This window comes from Psittacula echo (assembly GCF_963264785.1).
Source record: "Psittacula echo genome assembly, chromosome: 13".
In the NCBI taxonomy this organism is placed as follows: Eukaryota; Metazoa; Chordata; class Aves; order Psittaciformes; family Psittacidae; genus Psittacula; species Psittacula echo.
This window is the reverse complement of record NC_137749.1, coordinates 1388436-1403894: the sequence shown is the minus strand read 5'-3', so window position 1 is coordinate 1403894 and position 15459 is coordinate 1388436. Positions and strand designations below refer to the sequence as shown.

The window sequence follows — 15459 nt, the reverse complement described above, 5'->3', positions numbered from 1 at the left end:
AGGGCTGTTACCAGGTACAAAACAGGGTTTGACAGTGAAAAAGCCTGCATTAGCCTCAGTTGTACTGGGTTAATCAGGAGAGAGCGTTGTGACGGTCACTAGGAACAGTTACAATATTTGGTTTCTGAGTTATTCTTTATAACACTTGAGTTTCACAGTGTCCAAAGTGCTTCTTTCAAGGTAGTGTAACAACAGCTGAACTGGCTGCATTTGGAGCATGAATAATTTAGCGGGTGTAAAGCAGGGCACTGCAGCATTTGACCAACTTCATAGCATCATAGAATAGTTAGGGTTGGAAAGGACCTTACATCATTTCTTTTCATAGCAATAAATATAAATAAATTTACACAGAGGAGCACTGCCTAGCACAGAACAGACAGGAGCATGATGCACAGATCTAACCACAGAACTAATCCCTAAAAACCCCTAAAACCAGGCATCATTCCTAAAACCTTCTACTTTAACCATTCAGTAGTTCCACTCCCTTCACATTTAAGGGCTCTGCTTTTCATCCTACATAGAACACTTCTCTGCTATGGGTTGGGTTTTTCACTTTTTAGTCTTTTTCCTCCCTTTTTCCTACCTCATAACAATAAATTAACAATAGTTACGTCCAAACAGCGTAAGTGGTGCAAGTGGCTCCAGAACCTGGGTGGTCCTTGTTCAAGGGCAACAGTTATTTGGTAGCTTTAGGAAAACAGATGCAATGGTGCAGGATCAGCCCTTTTGGGCTCCAACTTGGTGCTGCCCTGCCCATTGGGTTGTGTTTGCTTCTGTGTAAGTGGTGCCCAAACAGCATCCACGTGTAAGTCCAGATCCCAGCACCGGTTAAGTGTGTGTACCTTAACTGGTCTGGTTTTACCTTCGTTACTCTCTAGTCTGAGGCCTTCCACATCCTTCTGGAGAGCTCCCCAGTCCTGCAGCACCAGGGTCCATTCCCCTTCTTCAGCCTTCCAACGGGTGAAAGTGGTTCCAATAGTGACAGTTTGGTTCATTTTGGCATCCTGTGCTGTGTCCCAGGAAACAGCATCTGCAGGAGGAGCTCTCTTATTGCTTTCAGGTTGGATCTTAACGGTTGGGAGCAACTGGCCCCTGTGTTGGAGGTCCCCGGCATGGTGCAAAGCTCAGAGCAGAGCGATGGGTTTGTTGCCCTGGGGGTTCATGTACTGAGCTGCTGCTGCCACGTTGTCCAGCGCGGTGTAGGTGGTGTAAAGGCCGGTGACCTGCACGTCGGAGAAGGAGCGATCGCTGCCGCTGGAGGCAGGCGTGAGGCCGGGGGTGCCCAGGTCACAGTCTGAGAGGTGCAGCGGGGAGGTGCTGAAGGCAGCCAGGGTGTCGAGGCTGAAGCTGTCGTCTTTCATCTCCTCCCATATGTTACCTGGGAACCAGGAAAGTCTGGTCACAGCAACGCATCCAACCCACCCGGGCACCCTGTGTAGGGGTCAGTCTGTAACACAAGGGCTTTGCCAGCTGCTTAGGACCGGTGCTGCTTGTGGGTGCTGCCAGTTGTAGTGCAAAGGCAGCAGCAGCTGTGTTGGTTCCCTCCCCAAATCCTCTGGTTCCAGGAGTGCAGGACTCTCTGGACAGCATCTACCTACCCTGTGCTGACCAGAAACCCAGCGGCCATGCCAAGCTGGGGAAGTTCTTTTACAGAAGGCAAAAACCAAGGGGAAAGGCAGAGCTCTGGATGCAGAGCAGCTGGATGTCCCTGCTCACCTCTACTGCAGTGCCAGCACTTGAACCATGAAGGTAGGCTGCTGTCCCATCCAGCACAGGGCAGAAATGCACTGAGGGCCAGGTAAGTCGCACTGCAGCAGCCAGCACTCAAAGTTTTCAGCTCAGTTACACCCCTGGTTATATATTCAGGATACAAATCATGTCCTTCCCCACCCCAGTTTCTTCCTCCTGTACCTTGCAATGCAAAATCCATGATGCTTGGGTCAAGAGCATCCACCTCCGTGTTCATGTCCGCCGTCACGTTCAGGAAGTCCTGCGGCGCGCGTCCCATGGGATGATGTGGGAGAGGACTGCGGCTCCCGTCAGGCAGGGTGTGGAGAGGAGGGGTCTGTGCGGGTGCCGGTGAGTCCGGAGCAATGCGAGGCTGGGGCTGGAGCTGGTGGTGCAGGGGCATGGACTGCAGCGAGAGCGTCATCAGCGGCTGCGGCTGCAGCTGCGCCAGGGACATGCGGCCCTGTGCTGCTGCCATGTGGCTCAGGGCAGAGACCTCAGGCTCGAGCTGCTTGCTGGGCCGCCGGCAGCTCTCGGGTCTGTCGGAGATCAGCTTGTCCAGCTCCTCTGCACGAGCAGTGCCCATTCCCAAGGGACAGAAGAGACAGTTTAACCCGTTTGCTCAAGCAGGGACCAGCCAAAGCATTTCACAAGCGAGCGCAACCCCATGCTCTTGCCATAGAACTGAATGGGCAGCATCTGTCACGTGTGAGAGACGTGGCACAGGCACAGGCTTTGACTGAGCTAAAGAAGTGATCACAAGAGACTTAGACCGGGCAGCTGAGCCACCACCACTGGCAGCTCACCCACAGAGGCAGAACTGAGCACCCTCAGCAGGGCTCCTGCTCGGAGGGATGCTCTGAATTCTGTGTGTATCTCAAATGAGATTTGTGTGAGAGACCCCTGACAATTTCAATGGCACTTTTGGTTTTAAGCAAAGCAGAATGTGATTTATCGTTGATTAAATGCAGGTTTTGCAGCAAAAAACTCCAGTTGATTTTGCCAATATTGAGCTCCTGAAAGCTGCATGTGTCTTTGTAAATACAAATGAGAAAGCCTTAGTGAAGGGTGAGTTTTGCAGAGAAGCAGGCAGGAAACTGTGTTAAAAAGTGACATTATAACTGCTAACACTGGAGGCAGTGTAACTCCTCGGGTGGTGCTGGGTCTGTTAGCACGGAGGGGAAAAGACAACCCATGGTGAAGCTGGGGACCAGCTCAGTTACCTCCTCCTGCTGCTGGGTCTCACCTCAGGCCAGCAGCAATGAGTTCATTCAGCACAGAGCATGGGGTGCTTCAGCTGAGCAGAGGAGGAGGCTGCTGCAGGGCAGATTCACCCATCCCTGCTAAACAGCCCTTTGTCCCCTCTTGCCTCTCATACCCCTAGCAAAACCCTACCATAAGCCCTACCTGGGTTAGCCATGCTCCTGTGAATAGCAGCCAGGTCCTTCCGCTTCCACTTCTGCATCTCCTCCTCCATCTTGTCGATCTTGGCTGGGTTGAGAGCCCACAGGCAGCCTTTGCGGGAGGTGCCGCTCAGTTTGTTCTCCACCTTCTCAAAGCACTTGTTCAGGGACAGGTTGTGGCGCACGGAGTTCTTCCAGCCATCAGGGGCTGTCTGAAAGGGGCAGGAGGACGTCAGGGAAGTGAGCCAGGACCAAAGTACCGGTGAGGACCTGCCTCTGCCCTTTGGGTGCACACATACCTTGAAGTAGGGGAAGTGCTCCTTCATGAAGCTGTAGATCTCGCTCACCGGCAGGCTGCCTGTCTTGCTGTTCTTCAGTGCCATGGCAATCAAACAGCTACAGGACAGAGAAACAAAGGAAAGAAGAGAGTGCGTGCACTCAGGCATCCTGCTGCCTTCTGGTCTAGCACCCTCAGACCCATCTCTTCAGGCACAAACAGCTCACCATGGGGTTACTGCTCACACGTGCTCACGAGCTATCAAGCTCTCTCCTCTCTACTCACCTGTATGAATAGATGGGCTTGGGGTAATGCTTTGGGTGCAGCTCGTGGGCAGAGTGAGGAGCCAGGCGCGGCTGAGAGTAGTGGGGCTGAGTCCCATAGGATGCGTTGTAGATCGCTGCTGGGTTACACTGTGTGCAGAGGGAAAAGATGGATGCAAAATGTCCGTGGGTAGGTAGCTTTAAGGATGTTGTGTTCGTTTTGTTTTAAGGGTTCTAGATGTGATCTGGGGAGGTACCTCAAGACACAGACAACAAGCAGATCACAGTACCTGTTGTGTGCTCTGTGCTAGGGCAAACACTTGCTGTGAATGAGGAGGAGGAGGGAAGAGCTGTTGCTGTGTTTGTAAACCAGGAGACGGCTGCCCACCTACAGCGTACTGGCTCATCTGCTGAGATAAAGGCACCAGCTGTGTCAGTCTCAAAGTTACCAACATCTTTGCTAAGAGAAGTGGTGCAATAACAAACCATCAAGGGCTGCTCTTACATTCGTGCCATGTGTTGAAATAGAGCTGAGGCCCAGGATTCCCTGAGGAAGGCTGGCCTGGACGTGGATCATTGCTCCAGGTGCTCCTGTCGAGTGCAGGTTGTTTGCCACAGGACCTGTTTTGGAGAAAGCAAAGGCACTGAATGTCTGCATGGAAGTGCACTTCAGAAAAGAGAGCTGCCATTTACCAGGAAATGCCTTTCACTTGGGCCCAGCTCAGCTCTGGAGTGGATAATCACAGCTCGCTGGCTTTCCCTTCCCAAAAAACCCAGTGTTTCACAAAGGGCCAAGATGCCTTCAGCTGCTCCTAAGACTTGTGCAGGGAATGAGAGATGAATCTGTGTAAGAGTCCATAGTGCTGCTACACACACAGGAGCTTGCAAAACAGAAAGCCCCATGTATCCAGCACTATCTGTACTCCAGAAGGGTTTCTGCTCTGAAGAGGGGATACACTGAGCTCTCCCAGATGAATGCCTCAGGGAACAAGGGTGTTTGTCTAAAGGATCCTCCCAAGGCAAGGCAGGCGGTCAGTGAACGCAGGCTGTGTGTGAAGCAAACAGGTAGGGGGTTAAGAAGTTACTCTGGATTTCAGCAGTGTTGAAACAAACGAGGAAGCCTGATTAGCTAAGGTCAAAGCTGTGGGAAAACCTCTGAAGTGTGAGTCTGGTGCCCAAGCTCACACAACAAGGCACCAGCAGTTACACTGGGCACAAATGCCAGTTGGATCCTAAGGTCTCTGTTGTCACTGCCAGGGCTCGCTGCCTCTTGGGATGAAGGAAAAGGATCAGTGATGCCCTTACCAGGAGACAACAGACTCCAGGTCTTTTGACAGGAAGCAAAATGTGATGCACTTAACAGGAGCCCATTAACAGGTAAAGCTGGCCTGGAGGGGAAGAGGAGGTGGTAGCTGTGTCCGTTTAAAGAGCAGGCATTTGACACCCCAGCAGTTTACCTGTCTGTTGGAGCATCGCGTTCTGGGCACCGAGGCTAAAATCCATCCTCCCACTGGCCATCTGCTGCAACCGAGGGACATCAACAGATGTCAGCCACGACAAGGACTGCAAGTCGCTGGGGAGGTCATCCTCACTGAGCTGGGAGGGCTCGGGAGCCAGGAGCCTGGAGGACAGCGAGAGGTGAGCAGGGAGCCGCGCTGCTGCATCGCTGCCCCGCTCAGAGGGGGGTGTCCTGGGTACCAGAGCTCACGGTTTCAGCTGCTGCAGAAGCAAAACCTCACAGAACGACCCTTTCATCGCTGCCATTCCGAGCTGTGAAGTTACGGGTACTTAACAAGGGGCCATGAAGTGTGTGAAACAGGTATTAGGGAGGTTTTGGCATACTAAAGGCTCCAAGTGCAGAGCCAGTGACTGAATGCACACTCGCACCCATCCTGATGTTAGCAGCACAACGATGAGAGGCTGCTTTTGGGTTAAAGCCCTGGGTTTGACCCATTCTGCATGGTCCGTCTCATGCTTGTGATAGAGTGCATGGTACATATAGAGATATGTTTAGAACACTCAAAGATTCCTGTATGGCCCAAGCTCCCATTAAAGAACTATTGTAAATGAAAGGCTAAACTACTTCTACTTATGTTAAGCACTATTACTGAAGTGATAGGTATCTTAGAACATGTCAGGAAGTTATCATTGGATACCCAGGGTAAACCCAAAGGGATCCAGGTCCAGGAAAACCCCTAACAGAAAATAACACAGTATAATTGGTTGTAGGTGATTTTGCTTTCACAACAGAGGCTGTCAAGAGCCCTCCCACAGCTGTGTGCTACTAACGGGTGCTCGTTGCCAAATGACAGCACAGGAGCCTTAAATAAATCTGGTCTCTCGCTGAAGCATCTTTTATGTTTTAGACTGCTCTAAATCAGCTCAAAAGAATGGGGCAGAGCTCCAGTGCCTGGCTGCCCAGCAGCCTTCAGCTCCTCTATTCACGACCTCCAGAAACATGTATCCAAGTTCCCTAAGCCATTACCCGGGAGCCCGGGAAAGCAGAGCGGGATTTATTTGTTTGTTAGCCTGAAAAGAAGAAAAAGGAGGGGGGGGGAAAGGCTCAAAACACACGCCCAAGAGCCAAACCCTCGAATCCTGGCCAGAAACCATCCCCAAAGCTCTCTCCCAGCCTGCCCTGGTCCCTTTCTCCTACTGTAGTTACAGCACAATAATTAGCATTGCCATGGTTACTGCTCTTCAGTTATTTTGTGAGGCCGGGGACTTCAATGCAGCAAAAGCCCATCAGGTGACGGCATTCCCGGCGCCCAGATTGGCTGGATTGGAAGTAAACAGGGGCAGCAAATGATTTGAAAACTGGGCAGGCTCATGTGGTTTGCAACAGTTGGGCCCATTCATGGGGAGCCGAGAACCCATTGTGCTGGCAGCAACCGCTGCCCGCCGGCACGTGGCCCCCATTGTTTTGGGGATCCTTGGTTAATTGTTTCCCCCCCCGCTTTCTTCTCCTGCTCTTTCCAACCCTCCCATTAACGTGGCTGAATGGCAGGCGACACACAGCACGCAGCCCATGCCATCTGGCACCCCGGCCCCTGCCAGTGCTCCCCGGCACCACGGTCCCTGCAACAAACAGCGGGGTCAGATGGGCGGTGAGGGTCAGCACACGCCTCCTGTCAGGCAATGAATCCACCACATGCCCTCCGCATGGGATGAGCGCATCCATCCCGCACTGCCGGGCCCCGGGAAGCGCGGTGGTGCTCTGCAGCCTTCCCGGATTTAGCTTGTTGGGGAGCGGCGGCTTTGCACTCATCCTGGTGCTCTTCCCAGAGGTGGGAATGACTGGTGCTGCTCTGCGCGCAGCTGGATGCCATCGGAAGCTGCAGCTGCACCTCCCCTACTTGCCAGTGAGCATCATGCAGCGTATCCCGCCCAGCATCCCCATGATGCCGACCTGCGCTGTCAATCCAAACAGGGACAAGGAGGGTGACTGAACTTTTAGGTGATATTAAGTTATTAGAAGCACAGAACCCCAGCCTGGTTTGGGTTGAAGGGACCTTAAAGCTCCTCCAGCTCCAACCCCTGCCACGGGCAGGGACCCCTTCCTCTAGAGCAGCTTGCTCCAAGCCCCTGTGTCCAACCTGGCCTTGAACACTGCCAGGGATGGGGCAGCCACAACTCCCTTGGCTTTAAACAGACACCAAGATGCAATAATCTAACATCAAGGCAAACGTGAGCCTTCTCTTCTTCCAAGACAAAGACATTTCCTTCCCTTCCCCACCCTAGCACATCTGAACTTGGGTTTTCAGCGCTTTTAAAACCACCTCTGGCTGCTCACTCACTCCTTTTTATTTTGAATGGATTTGCTTGTCAGAATAACTGTTTTCAGGAATAATGGAGGAAAAAAAGGAGTCTATTGAATCAGAATGAAATATTTCATGTTTAAGGATTATTCTTCAGGTTGTTTTCAAAACCAATGTTGAAATTTCATGTCTTAAAGAAGGTGAAACTACTTAAAGTATGCCCAGGGGTTTTACACGCTCAGGTGTATTCTGCAGCATAAACCCAGCTTATCTCCCAGGGCACAGCCTCAATGTCTGCCCTGCTCTTAGTGAAGGAATGCTGACCTAGCTGCCTCGGGACAGAGCTGTGCCCAGGAATACCTGACACTTGCATTTCATAGGGTTCAATGTCCCTGCCCTGAAAAACTGCCTGTGCCAGGACAACTGCAGATGGGTCAGGACGTGCTGTAATATCCCATGGACTCTGCTTGTGCTCCCCTCCACCGGCTTTTCCGTCTCACGTTGAGGGCAAACTTCAGGAGTCAGAGATCCTGCCTTTGGACGGGTGCTCACGGCCCCTGGCACAATGGGGCACTGTAGTAAAAGCAGCTCCTTCCTTTCAGAGCATGTAAATGAGATAAATAGTGATAGGCTGCAATGAATGCACGCACCAGAACCCTCCCCAGCGGCACATTCCCCAGAGCTGCCTGGCGCAGAGGCTGAGCCGGGAGCCCCTGCGAAGAGAAGGTGGCAGTGACACCAAGGGCGCTGCAAGCATGGTATCACGTATAAAGGTGTGATGAAATGATGCAGCTCGGGTTTTACCCTGCTCCTTTCAAACCCCTGCAGGAAACCACGCTTGTTTCTGTGTGCTTCTGTCCTAGAGAGGCACCTGCAGAGTAAGAATCCACGGGATGCTGAGGGTTTCAGCCCCAGTTCTCCTCTTTGCACCAGAGGATGTACCCCTGAGCTATGGCAGGTGTGACACCGGAACGCTCAGTGGCAGCGCGAGTCTTTGCTATCTGCCCTAGCACACACCATGCAAAATATCCATCCAGTCCATTCCTGCCATAACCTTGTGGGACTCTGCAACTAACTTCAGGGCTGAATTCGGATCTGTATTCATAGAGGTAGCTTTACCATCTTTTCTTACGTTGAGCTGGGCTAAGAGCTGGATCTAAGGTTCATCACCACTGTGAACATGAACTATCCACTTCTACATCAGCAAACACCTTCCTATGGCAAATTTGTCACTGGAGACTACAGGGACTGTCTCTTGAACAGCACCATAGGTTAATCTGCCAAACAAGTGTGTTAACACTAAAGGACGGCTCAGCAGTGACAAGCACACTTTATCTCCAGATAGTTTAACCAATAAGTGGGTGTTTCACTTTATGGACTATTTGTATTTATCTATTACCATTGCAGCACTGACACCTGAGCTTTTGCCTGTGCTAAACACAACCGGTCAACAAGCAGGAGCAGATTAGGAGTGACAACTGAACAGGAAGAGTCCCAAGAAAACCTCTTCTTGCAGTGGTGATGAGCACCTGGTTTCTTTTGCCTGGGGTTACACAATGCCCTCAGATCACGCACAGTGGTTTCTCACATGTAAAACACCACAAGGAAAATGTGTGTTTTGTGACTCTCCAGCTGTCTCCATGGGGAGAAGCATTCTCTGTTTTACTGAGGGAGTCAGTATCACCATCCCCTTCTGCTCTGCCCCTTCTCTCTATGCACCTCTCTTCCCATCTTCCTCCCGTGCAGGTGCTTTTACCCACTCTAGGTTCTGCCTCTTGCCTCCCTCCTCCCTGTGTCTGCACCAGCTCCTCTCCTGCTCCAGCCAGCAGCTCACCCTACTTTTGGTCTGCAAGCCCTCTTTGAAGGCACAGCACCCATCCAGCCCCGAACCAGCACACCTTTCTCTTCCCTTTCTTTAGGTTCTTTGAGTAATGTCTGGCCTGGCCTGGTTTGGCTTTGGCAAATGCAGCTGGGATGTGACTCTGCAAGCTGATTTGCTATATAAAAACCCCAAATAAACCAATGAAAACATAAACCTGGGACTGACATCAACGTAAGCTTCTCCTCAATGTGTTGAAGTGGAAAGCACCACAGGAATATTTTCCATTAAAGGAGCATTATCTACCTGGGAAGCTGATTTTTCCTTTAACATTGCTTCAGCTGCTGTCTGTTAACACTGAGCTGATTCACCTGCCTGCGATTGCTGTAGTGCTTTACCCCAGTGTAAAGGGAATATAAACCACGCTACCCTTTGGGTTGTGCTGTTGTAAGAACCCATCTCAAGTGCATTACTGGCTGCTGTGGTCATGCAGCAATGCTGCTTTCTGCACCGATGAGATTAAGATGGGTAAAATAAGAGCAGGGCTACAAGCAGCTGAGGTCTCCCAGGAGTGCTGAGGGGTTCCTTTTCTGTGTCCATGCTTTGAATGGGAGGTGAAGCCCTGCTTATGACGTAAGATGTGAAATGGTGAGCCTGGGAAGTAAGACATTGCCTGGATACGGACCTGTCCTCCTCATCTCTGCCTGCAGCTGCAGGGCAGTTTGAGGAGCAAGAGCCACAATGTTTTATTACCAGTGCCCAGCACATTGCAGGAGCTGCATAGGAAACATTGAGTTAATCCACTTAAATCAATCCGCAGTGGCCCGAGTTTGCCTGGTTCCTAGAAGGTTTCTCACACGTATTTAAAGGATGAAGCAGCTACTGTGGTGGAATTCCTCAGCCACACGGAGCCATGGTCCCGGTCCCTGTCAGACACACACGGTGTCAAGCGAACAGACACTGGGGAATGCCCGTTCTTTGGGAACGGTTATGGTTTTGTCAGTTATGCATTTGGAGCCTTTTGGCTGCAGAAGTGTCCTTCAGGCAAACTCCCAGCCCCACTGGGGACACAACCACTTAGGAGAGCTACAATGTACTGTGTGCCATAAGGATAAAGACTTCCTGCCTTTTTCCCCACCGTAATACAGTCACATCCCAAATATAGGAACTACAGTGGTTGCAATGTCTGCATCTTGCTTCTTAGTGCATGATTTTATGCTAAATTTTGCTATTATCATTATTAAAATGAAAAACTAACCGGATTATCTGAAGAGCTAATGAACACAGACCCGTTTCTGAAGAACCAAACAACTGTTAAAATGGGGTAAAGGAGGATGTAATTTACTAATATGTTAAATGGTTAATGACTGAGTAACACCTTCTGATCACTAAAGATACCCATTTAAAAGTTAATTCCTGTTTAATAAGTATAGAAAGTGTGTTGCAAGGCCTTCAAAACGCTACGTAAGGCTGCTATCAACTGGAAATACATAGTAATATAAAAACCATAGGGATGGGGTTCTTACACAAACTATTGAGCTGCAAAACATGAAGTTAATTTATCTTGATCAAGGGTTGGCTTTTACACCTGAAGTAATGTTATTTCTTTAACTAGAATTCTGCAGTTTAGTTACTTCTTTCAAACTATAGATGCCACAGTGTTACCTGAAGTGATGATCTGCTTCCTTAAATTCATATTTCCATATATGCCAAATAATCAATAGCAAGTTGCTGCCTCCCTTCTAACGGGATGTTTTTCAGGTCGAGATTTATTATACAATATGCAATAAGCCACACGTAACTGTACCTAGTTTGGGAATGGGATGGTCCCTAAGATAAACAAGTACCTTAAATCAGATCAGACTGTGAAGGGAGAGAGTGCAGATTTCAATTAAAACTATTGCTTGAAGACCACAGTGTGTTGCGGTTCTCTACTTTTATTCCCTAAAATGCAAAATGAAATCATTGGAAATATTTGTCACTACAACAATCATGAAAATACTGAAGGCTGGGGTATTTACACTGGAATATGCAGTACTACTTTGCACTAGTAGCCAGGCAGTGGCAGCGCCATAAACCCATAGACATCAGAGGAGGTATGATGGCTCTTAATCATTCCTGGACATCAGGATGTTCTGTATCCCACAGCTAGAAGAGATCTTAGTCTAAAACCGTTTTACTACAGTACAAATAGTCCCTGGACTTTTCTTAGCAGTCTAATCTTCATTGCTACTCTATGTGCTACATCAAATGTACTATAGATGCTTTGGATCCACAGAGTTCAAAGATCTGATAAAATCAGGGATTTTTTCTTTTCCTCATAGGCTTAAAAAATCAATAAAATAACTAAAATCCCCTGCTTTCAAACTGTACCCATGAAAACCTCTTTATATTCGCCCATTTGATCCCCTGCTTACATGCCCATGCACTCCCTCCCTCTTCAGAGCTTCCTCCTGCACTCCTGCAGGAAAGCCTGGTCTCCTCCAAGTCCAACTGTCCCATTGAAAGATTCCAAGTGAGACAGAAGAGTATTCTCAGCACAGCCCCAGCCTCCCACTCACTAATTGGAGCCCATTCCCCATTTTGTGGAGCCTTGATGCTCCCCCATGGAGCACTCGGGATTGTGGGTTCCAGTCTTGGACTGTGGTGACAGCAGGAGAGTAAACAGAGCTGATAGAATTTGACAGGTCTATTCTTTCCTTAAAATCATTCAGTCTAAAAGATTTTCTTTTACATAATCCAGAGTGTTTTCTCATGAAGCAGGACAAATACTGCTCTGCATTTATGGAGCAGTTCAGATTTTATGCATCTTTATCAGAATTTGCCACTATTAAACGAGGTCAAATCATTCATTTTAAAACTGCGTTAAAGAAATCGCAAGTGGAGGGGGAAAAAGCTGTAGAGAACTGGGAGCTTTCAGTGCAAAATGGTTAGCAGAGGACTGAAAGTTTTTAAAAGCAGCTGACTTCTGAAGAAAAGCAGAAACTCTCGGAATCCTGTATTGGCAGCAAGCTGAATCCTGACTTTCCTCCCAAAAAGAGAAGGTTTTTTCTGTAGCTATGAGTTAAAGAATAGTTCTCTCCATAAAAAAGGGCTTTGTTAAGGTGGGACGCTCCTCAGGGCACTGAGGCTCCAGACTTGTCTCTAAGTACCCAGAGCCTCTCTCCTACAGCCCCTTCATTAAACACTGCATCAGTTCTTTACAAATATTGACACAGCCAACAGCAACCCCCGGAGCAAGCAGGGCTTTAGTAAACAGCAAAACAGGGCTCCGCAACCCGCGTGCCACGGTGGCTGCACAGAGTATAACAAATCACTTGTTGAGCTGCGAGAGGCTGCGGGGCAGGGTTTGCATTTTGAACAGAGGGAGGCTGAGAGAAGAATACCTGCAGCGGAGCACTTCTACCCATGGGAATGGGTGAGAACACCCCCAGGCTGGGGGGGGGAGGTGATAATCTCTCATCCCTCACATTAAACCAAGAAAATACAGTTATTATTTTACTGCAGGAGCTGGGCTGTGTTCTGCTCTTCTCTATTGGAACTGTCATCATGTGAAGAGTTGTAACCCAGCTTAACCCAGTGCACTGTAATTCATGCACAGCTACCCCGTGACTCCCAGCAGCGCTTCCAAATGGTATCAGACACATAGGAGCAGGTCAGTTATCAAAGGCTGCTGACAAACCCAGCTTTGCTCCCACCCATCTTACAAGACACGTCAGTGCTTTGGAGCGCTGCAGAAGTGCTTGTTTTAACAGAAAGCTCTTCTGGTGTCTATTACACTTGATTTAATCACCCTGTGGCTGCTTCATAGCAATGCAAAACGGGATCTGAAAGGGAATGTCTCGGTAATTGTTAGTTAACAAGAATATCCCTCTCTGGCAACACTCATACAGTGTTTGCTGAGAGGTCAACCCAAAGCTCTGAAGGTGTATTTGTCCAACATAGCTTAACATCAGAACACTTCAAACAGGAATGCTTCTATACAAGTAATGCACTGTAAAAGGTCAGCAGCTTAGACATGCAATGCAGAGGGGAGAAATAATGCAGTTAACTTTAAAAGGAAGGGAGGAAAGTTGATTTCTCTGTGCTAAGGAAATAATGGGGAAACAACATCGGTTATCAGTGCCAGCACAGCGTGTATGGTTGAGATCGGTAAAAGCCTCACCTGTACTCCTGTGGAGGGTGGTGGTTTTGCCCTGAATTCCTAAGGATTCCTGACATTATGGACGGGATATCGCTCTCTATCATCTCCTTGGCACGGACAGGGAAGCCGAAGGAAGCTGTTCGGGCAGCAGTAGCTATCCAGCACTTCAGCAGCGGCGGGAGACCACGAATCCCAGCTGGATCCCCGGGCTGTAGGGAAGGAAAGCCCAGCTTCCATCACCTTGTCCTGCAGGTGCACTGGGTTTATTTGGACCAGGCAATGCAGTGAAATGTTTTAAGGAAGGAGGAAGTATCCAAAGCTCCGAATGGGAACCTTGCCCCGATGGAGAGAGCAACGGAGGGAGCAAAGGGGCTGTCGGTACCGGGGCAGCGGAGTCAGCTGAGACACAGCGCACCCGCTCTGGTGGCCGCTCTTAAACACCCCAAACGCATTTGGGATGCTCAAGCAGCGGTGCTGTGCCGAGGTCCAGGCCACCCCGGGGAGAGAGAGGGGAGCCCGGGAACCGAACCTGGCATCTCCGGACCTGCCCCGGGGCGTCCCCGAGCCCTCCGCGGCCCCGGCGCATCCCCGCACCCCGGCCTGCCCGCGCCTTGCACCAACCTGCGGGCCGGGGCCCGGGGCCCAGCCGGAGCTCCGCGCTGAGGCCCGGCGCTCCGGGGCTGACGTCCCCCTGAGGGGCGCGGGGAGCTGCGAGGGGCCGGCGGCGGCTCGGAGCCGCGGCGAGTCCCGGCGGGGCCGGGCTCCAGCCCGGTTTAAATTTCCCTCTCAGGAGCTGTCCAGCCTGGAGCATGCGCGGCCGGGGCCGCCCGCGGGGTCAGGCCCGGGGCAGGGCCGGGGGAAGCGCCGCGTTCCCCCGGTCCCGCCCCGCCAGCGCCCGGGGGACCGGGCTGTGGGGAGGGCGAGCGGGGAGCGCGGGGGGCTTAAAGGGAAAATAACCCCCAAAATAGGGAAAAACGCTCGAAACAACCCAACTTCGAGCAACTTTCCAGCGAGGGGGAGGGGACCCGCCCGGCGTTCAAACGGTTGGAGCGCGGGGGGAGAGGACGCGTGAGGGGGAGCGGGGCCGCCCCGGGGCCCGGAGCCGGGGCTGCGCTCAGAGGGACCCCGCGCCCGCCGCCGGTGCCCGCTGCCCCGCGGGGAGGGCTGAGGAGGCAGCGCCCGGGCCCGCCTCTCCCCGCCCGGCGCCGCCGGTCGCGTTCCCCGCCGCTGAGCCCGCCGCTGCCCGGGGCCGGTTCCTCCGCGGGAAGGTGCCCGGGAGCGGGCGGCAGCCGCGTCCTTCAGGCGGGCCCGGCGGCGGGCAGCGCCCGGGGGCTGGGACGTGAGGAGAGGGGCAGAACGTGGCGGCCCGGCGGGGAGCCGAGGGGTGAGGAGGGGACGGGTCCCGGTCCCAGAGAGCGGGCACGGCTCGGCCCGCAGCCGGGGAGGGGAGAGGGGCCTGCCCCGTTGTGGGGCGGGCAGAGGCAGGGGGAGCCCAGGTGGGACTCAGGGTGGTGGGGCTGGGGGTGCAAGGTGGAGGGGAGGGTGCCTGGTGGACGTGGGCACCTCTATTGAGGTAAGTTAATACATGAAGTTAGTGCTTAATGGAAGAGTTCGCTCTGACCTTCAAACGTCTGCTTCCTCTTTCACCAGAGGCTTCTTAAGCATGGTGCGCCCGTCAGATAGCAAAGTCTGACAGCAAAGGAGTGCGTTACGGGCAGCGTTACCCCCGAGTGCCAGAAGGACAGGAGTGAAATGGCTCAAGGGAGGTCAGACCGGTGGCAGCGAGGGTCAGCCACAGACTCTGTTGCCCTGGGCTCTCCTGGGTTTTAAGACCAGATTTTTCTCACTGTAAGCCCATCATCAGAACAGGCACCAACCTTGTCTGTCATCAACGGTGGCCTCTATAGAGAAGCAGTTTGAAATCGGTGATGGAACCAGCTTATCTGGACTCTGCATAGCAAGGCATAAATACAGAAATCACAGAATCCCAGCCTGGTTTGGGTTGGAAAGGACCTTAAAGCTCACCCAGCTCCAACCCCTGCCACAGGCAGGGACCCCTTCCACTGG

At 51.7% G+C, this 15459-nt stretch overlaps 1 protein-coding gene across 1 annotated transcript; it reads right to left on the bottom strand.

Annotated features, from left to right (window-relative positions):
• Nucleotides 1-1124: 1124 nt before the first annotated feature.
• Nucleotides 1125-13496, bottom strand: FOXN4 (forkhead box N4; the record flags this gene model as incomplete). Its single annotated transcript, XM_080629005.1, has 9 exons — nucleotides 1125-1378; nucleotides 1912-2295; nucleotides 3136-3343; nucleotides 3431-3527; nucleotides 3694-3821; nucleotides 3962-4078; nucleotides 4177-4292; nucleotides 5129-5292; nucleotides 13414-13496. The coding sequence occupies 9 exons, from the start codon at nucleotides 13494-13496 to the stop codon at nucleotides 1125-1127; spliced, it is 1551 nt and encodes a 516-aa protein (XP_080485131.1).
• Between the last annotated feature and the right edge of the window lie 1963 nt (nucleotides 13497-15459).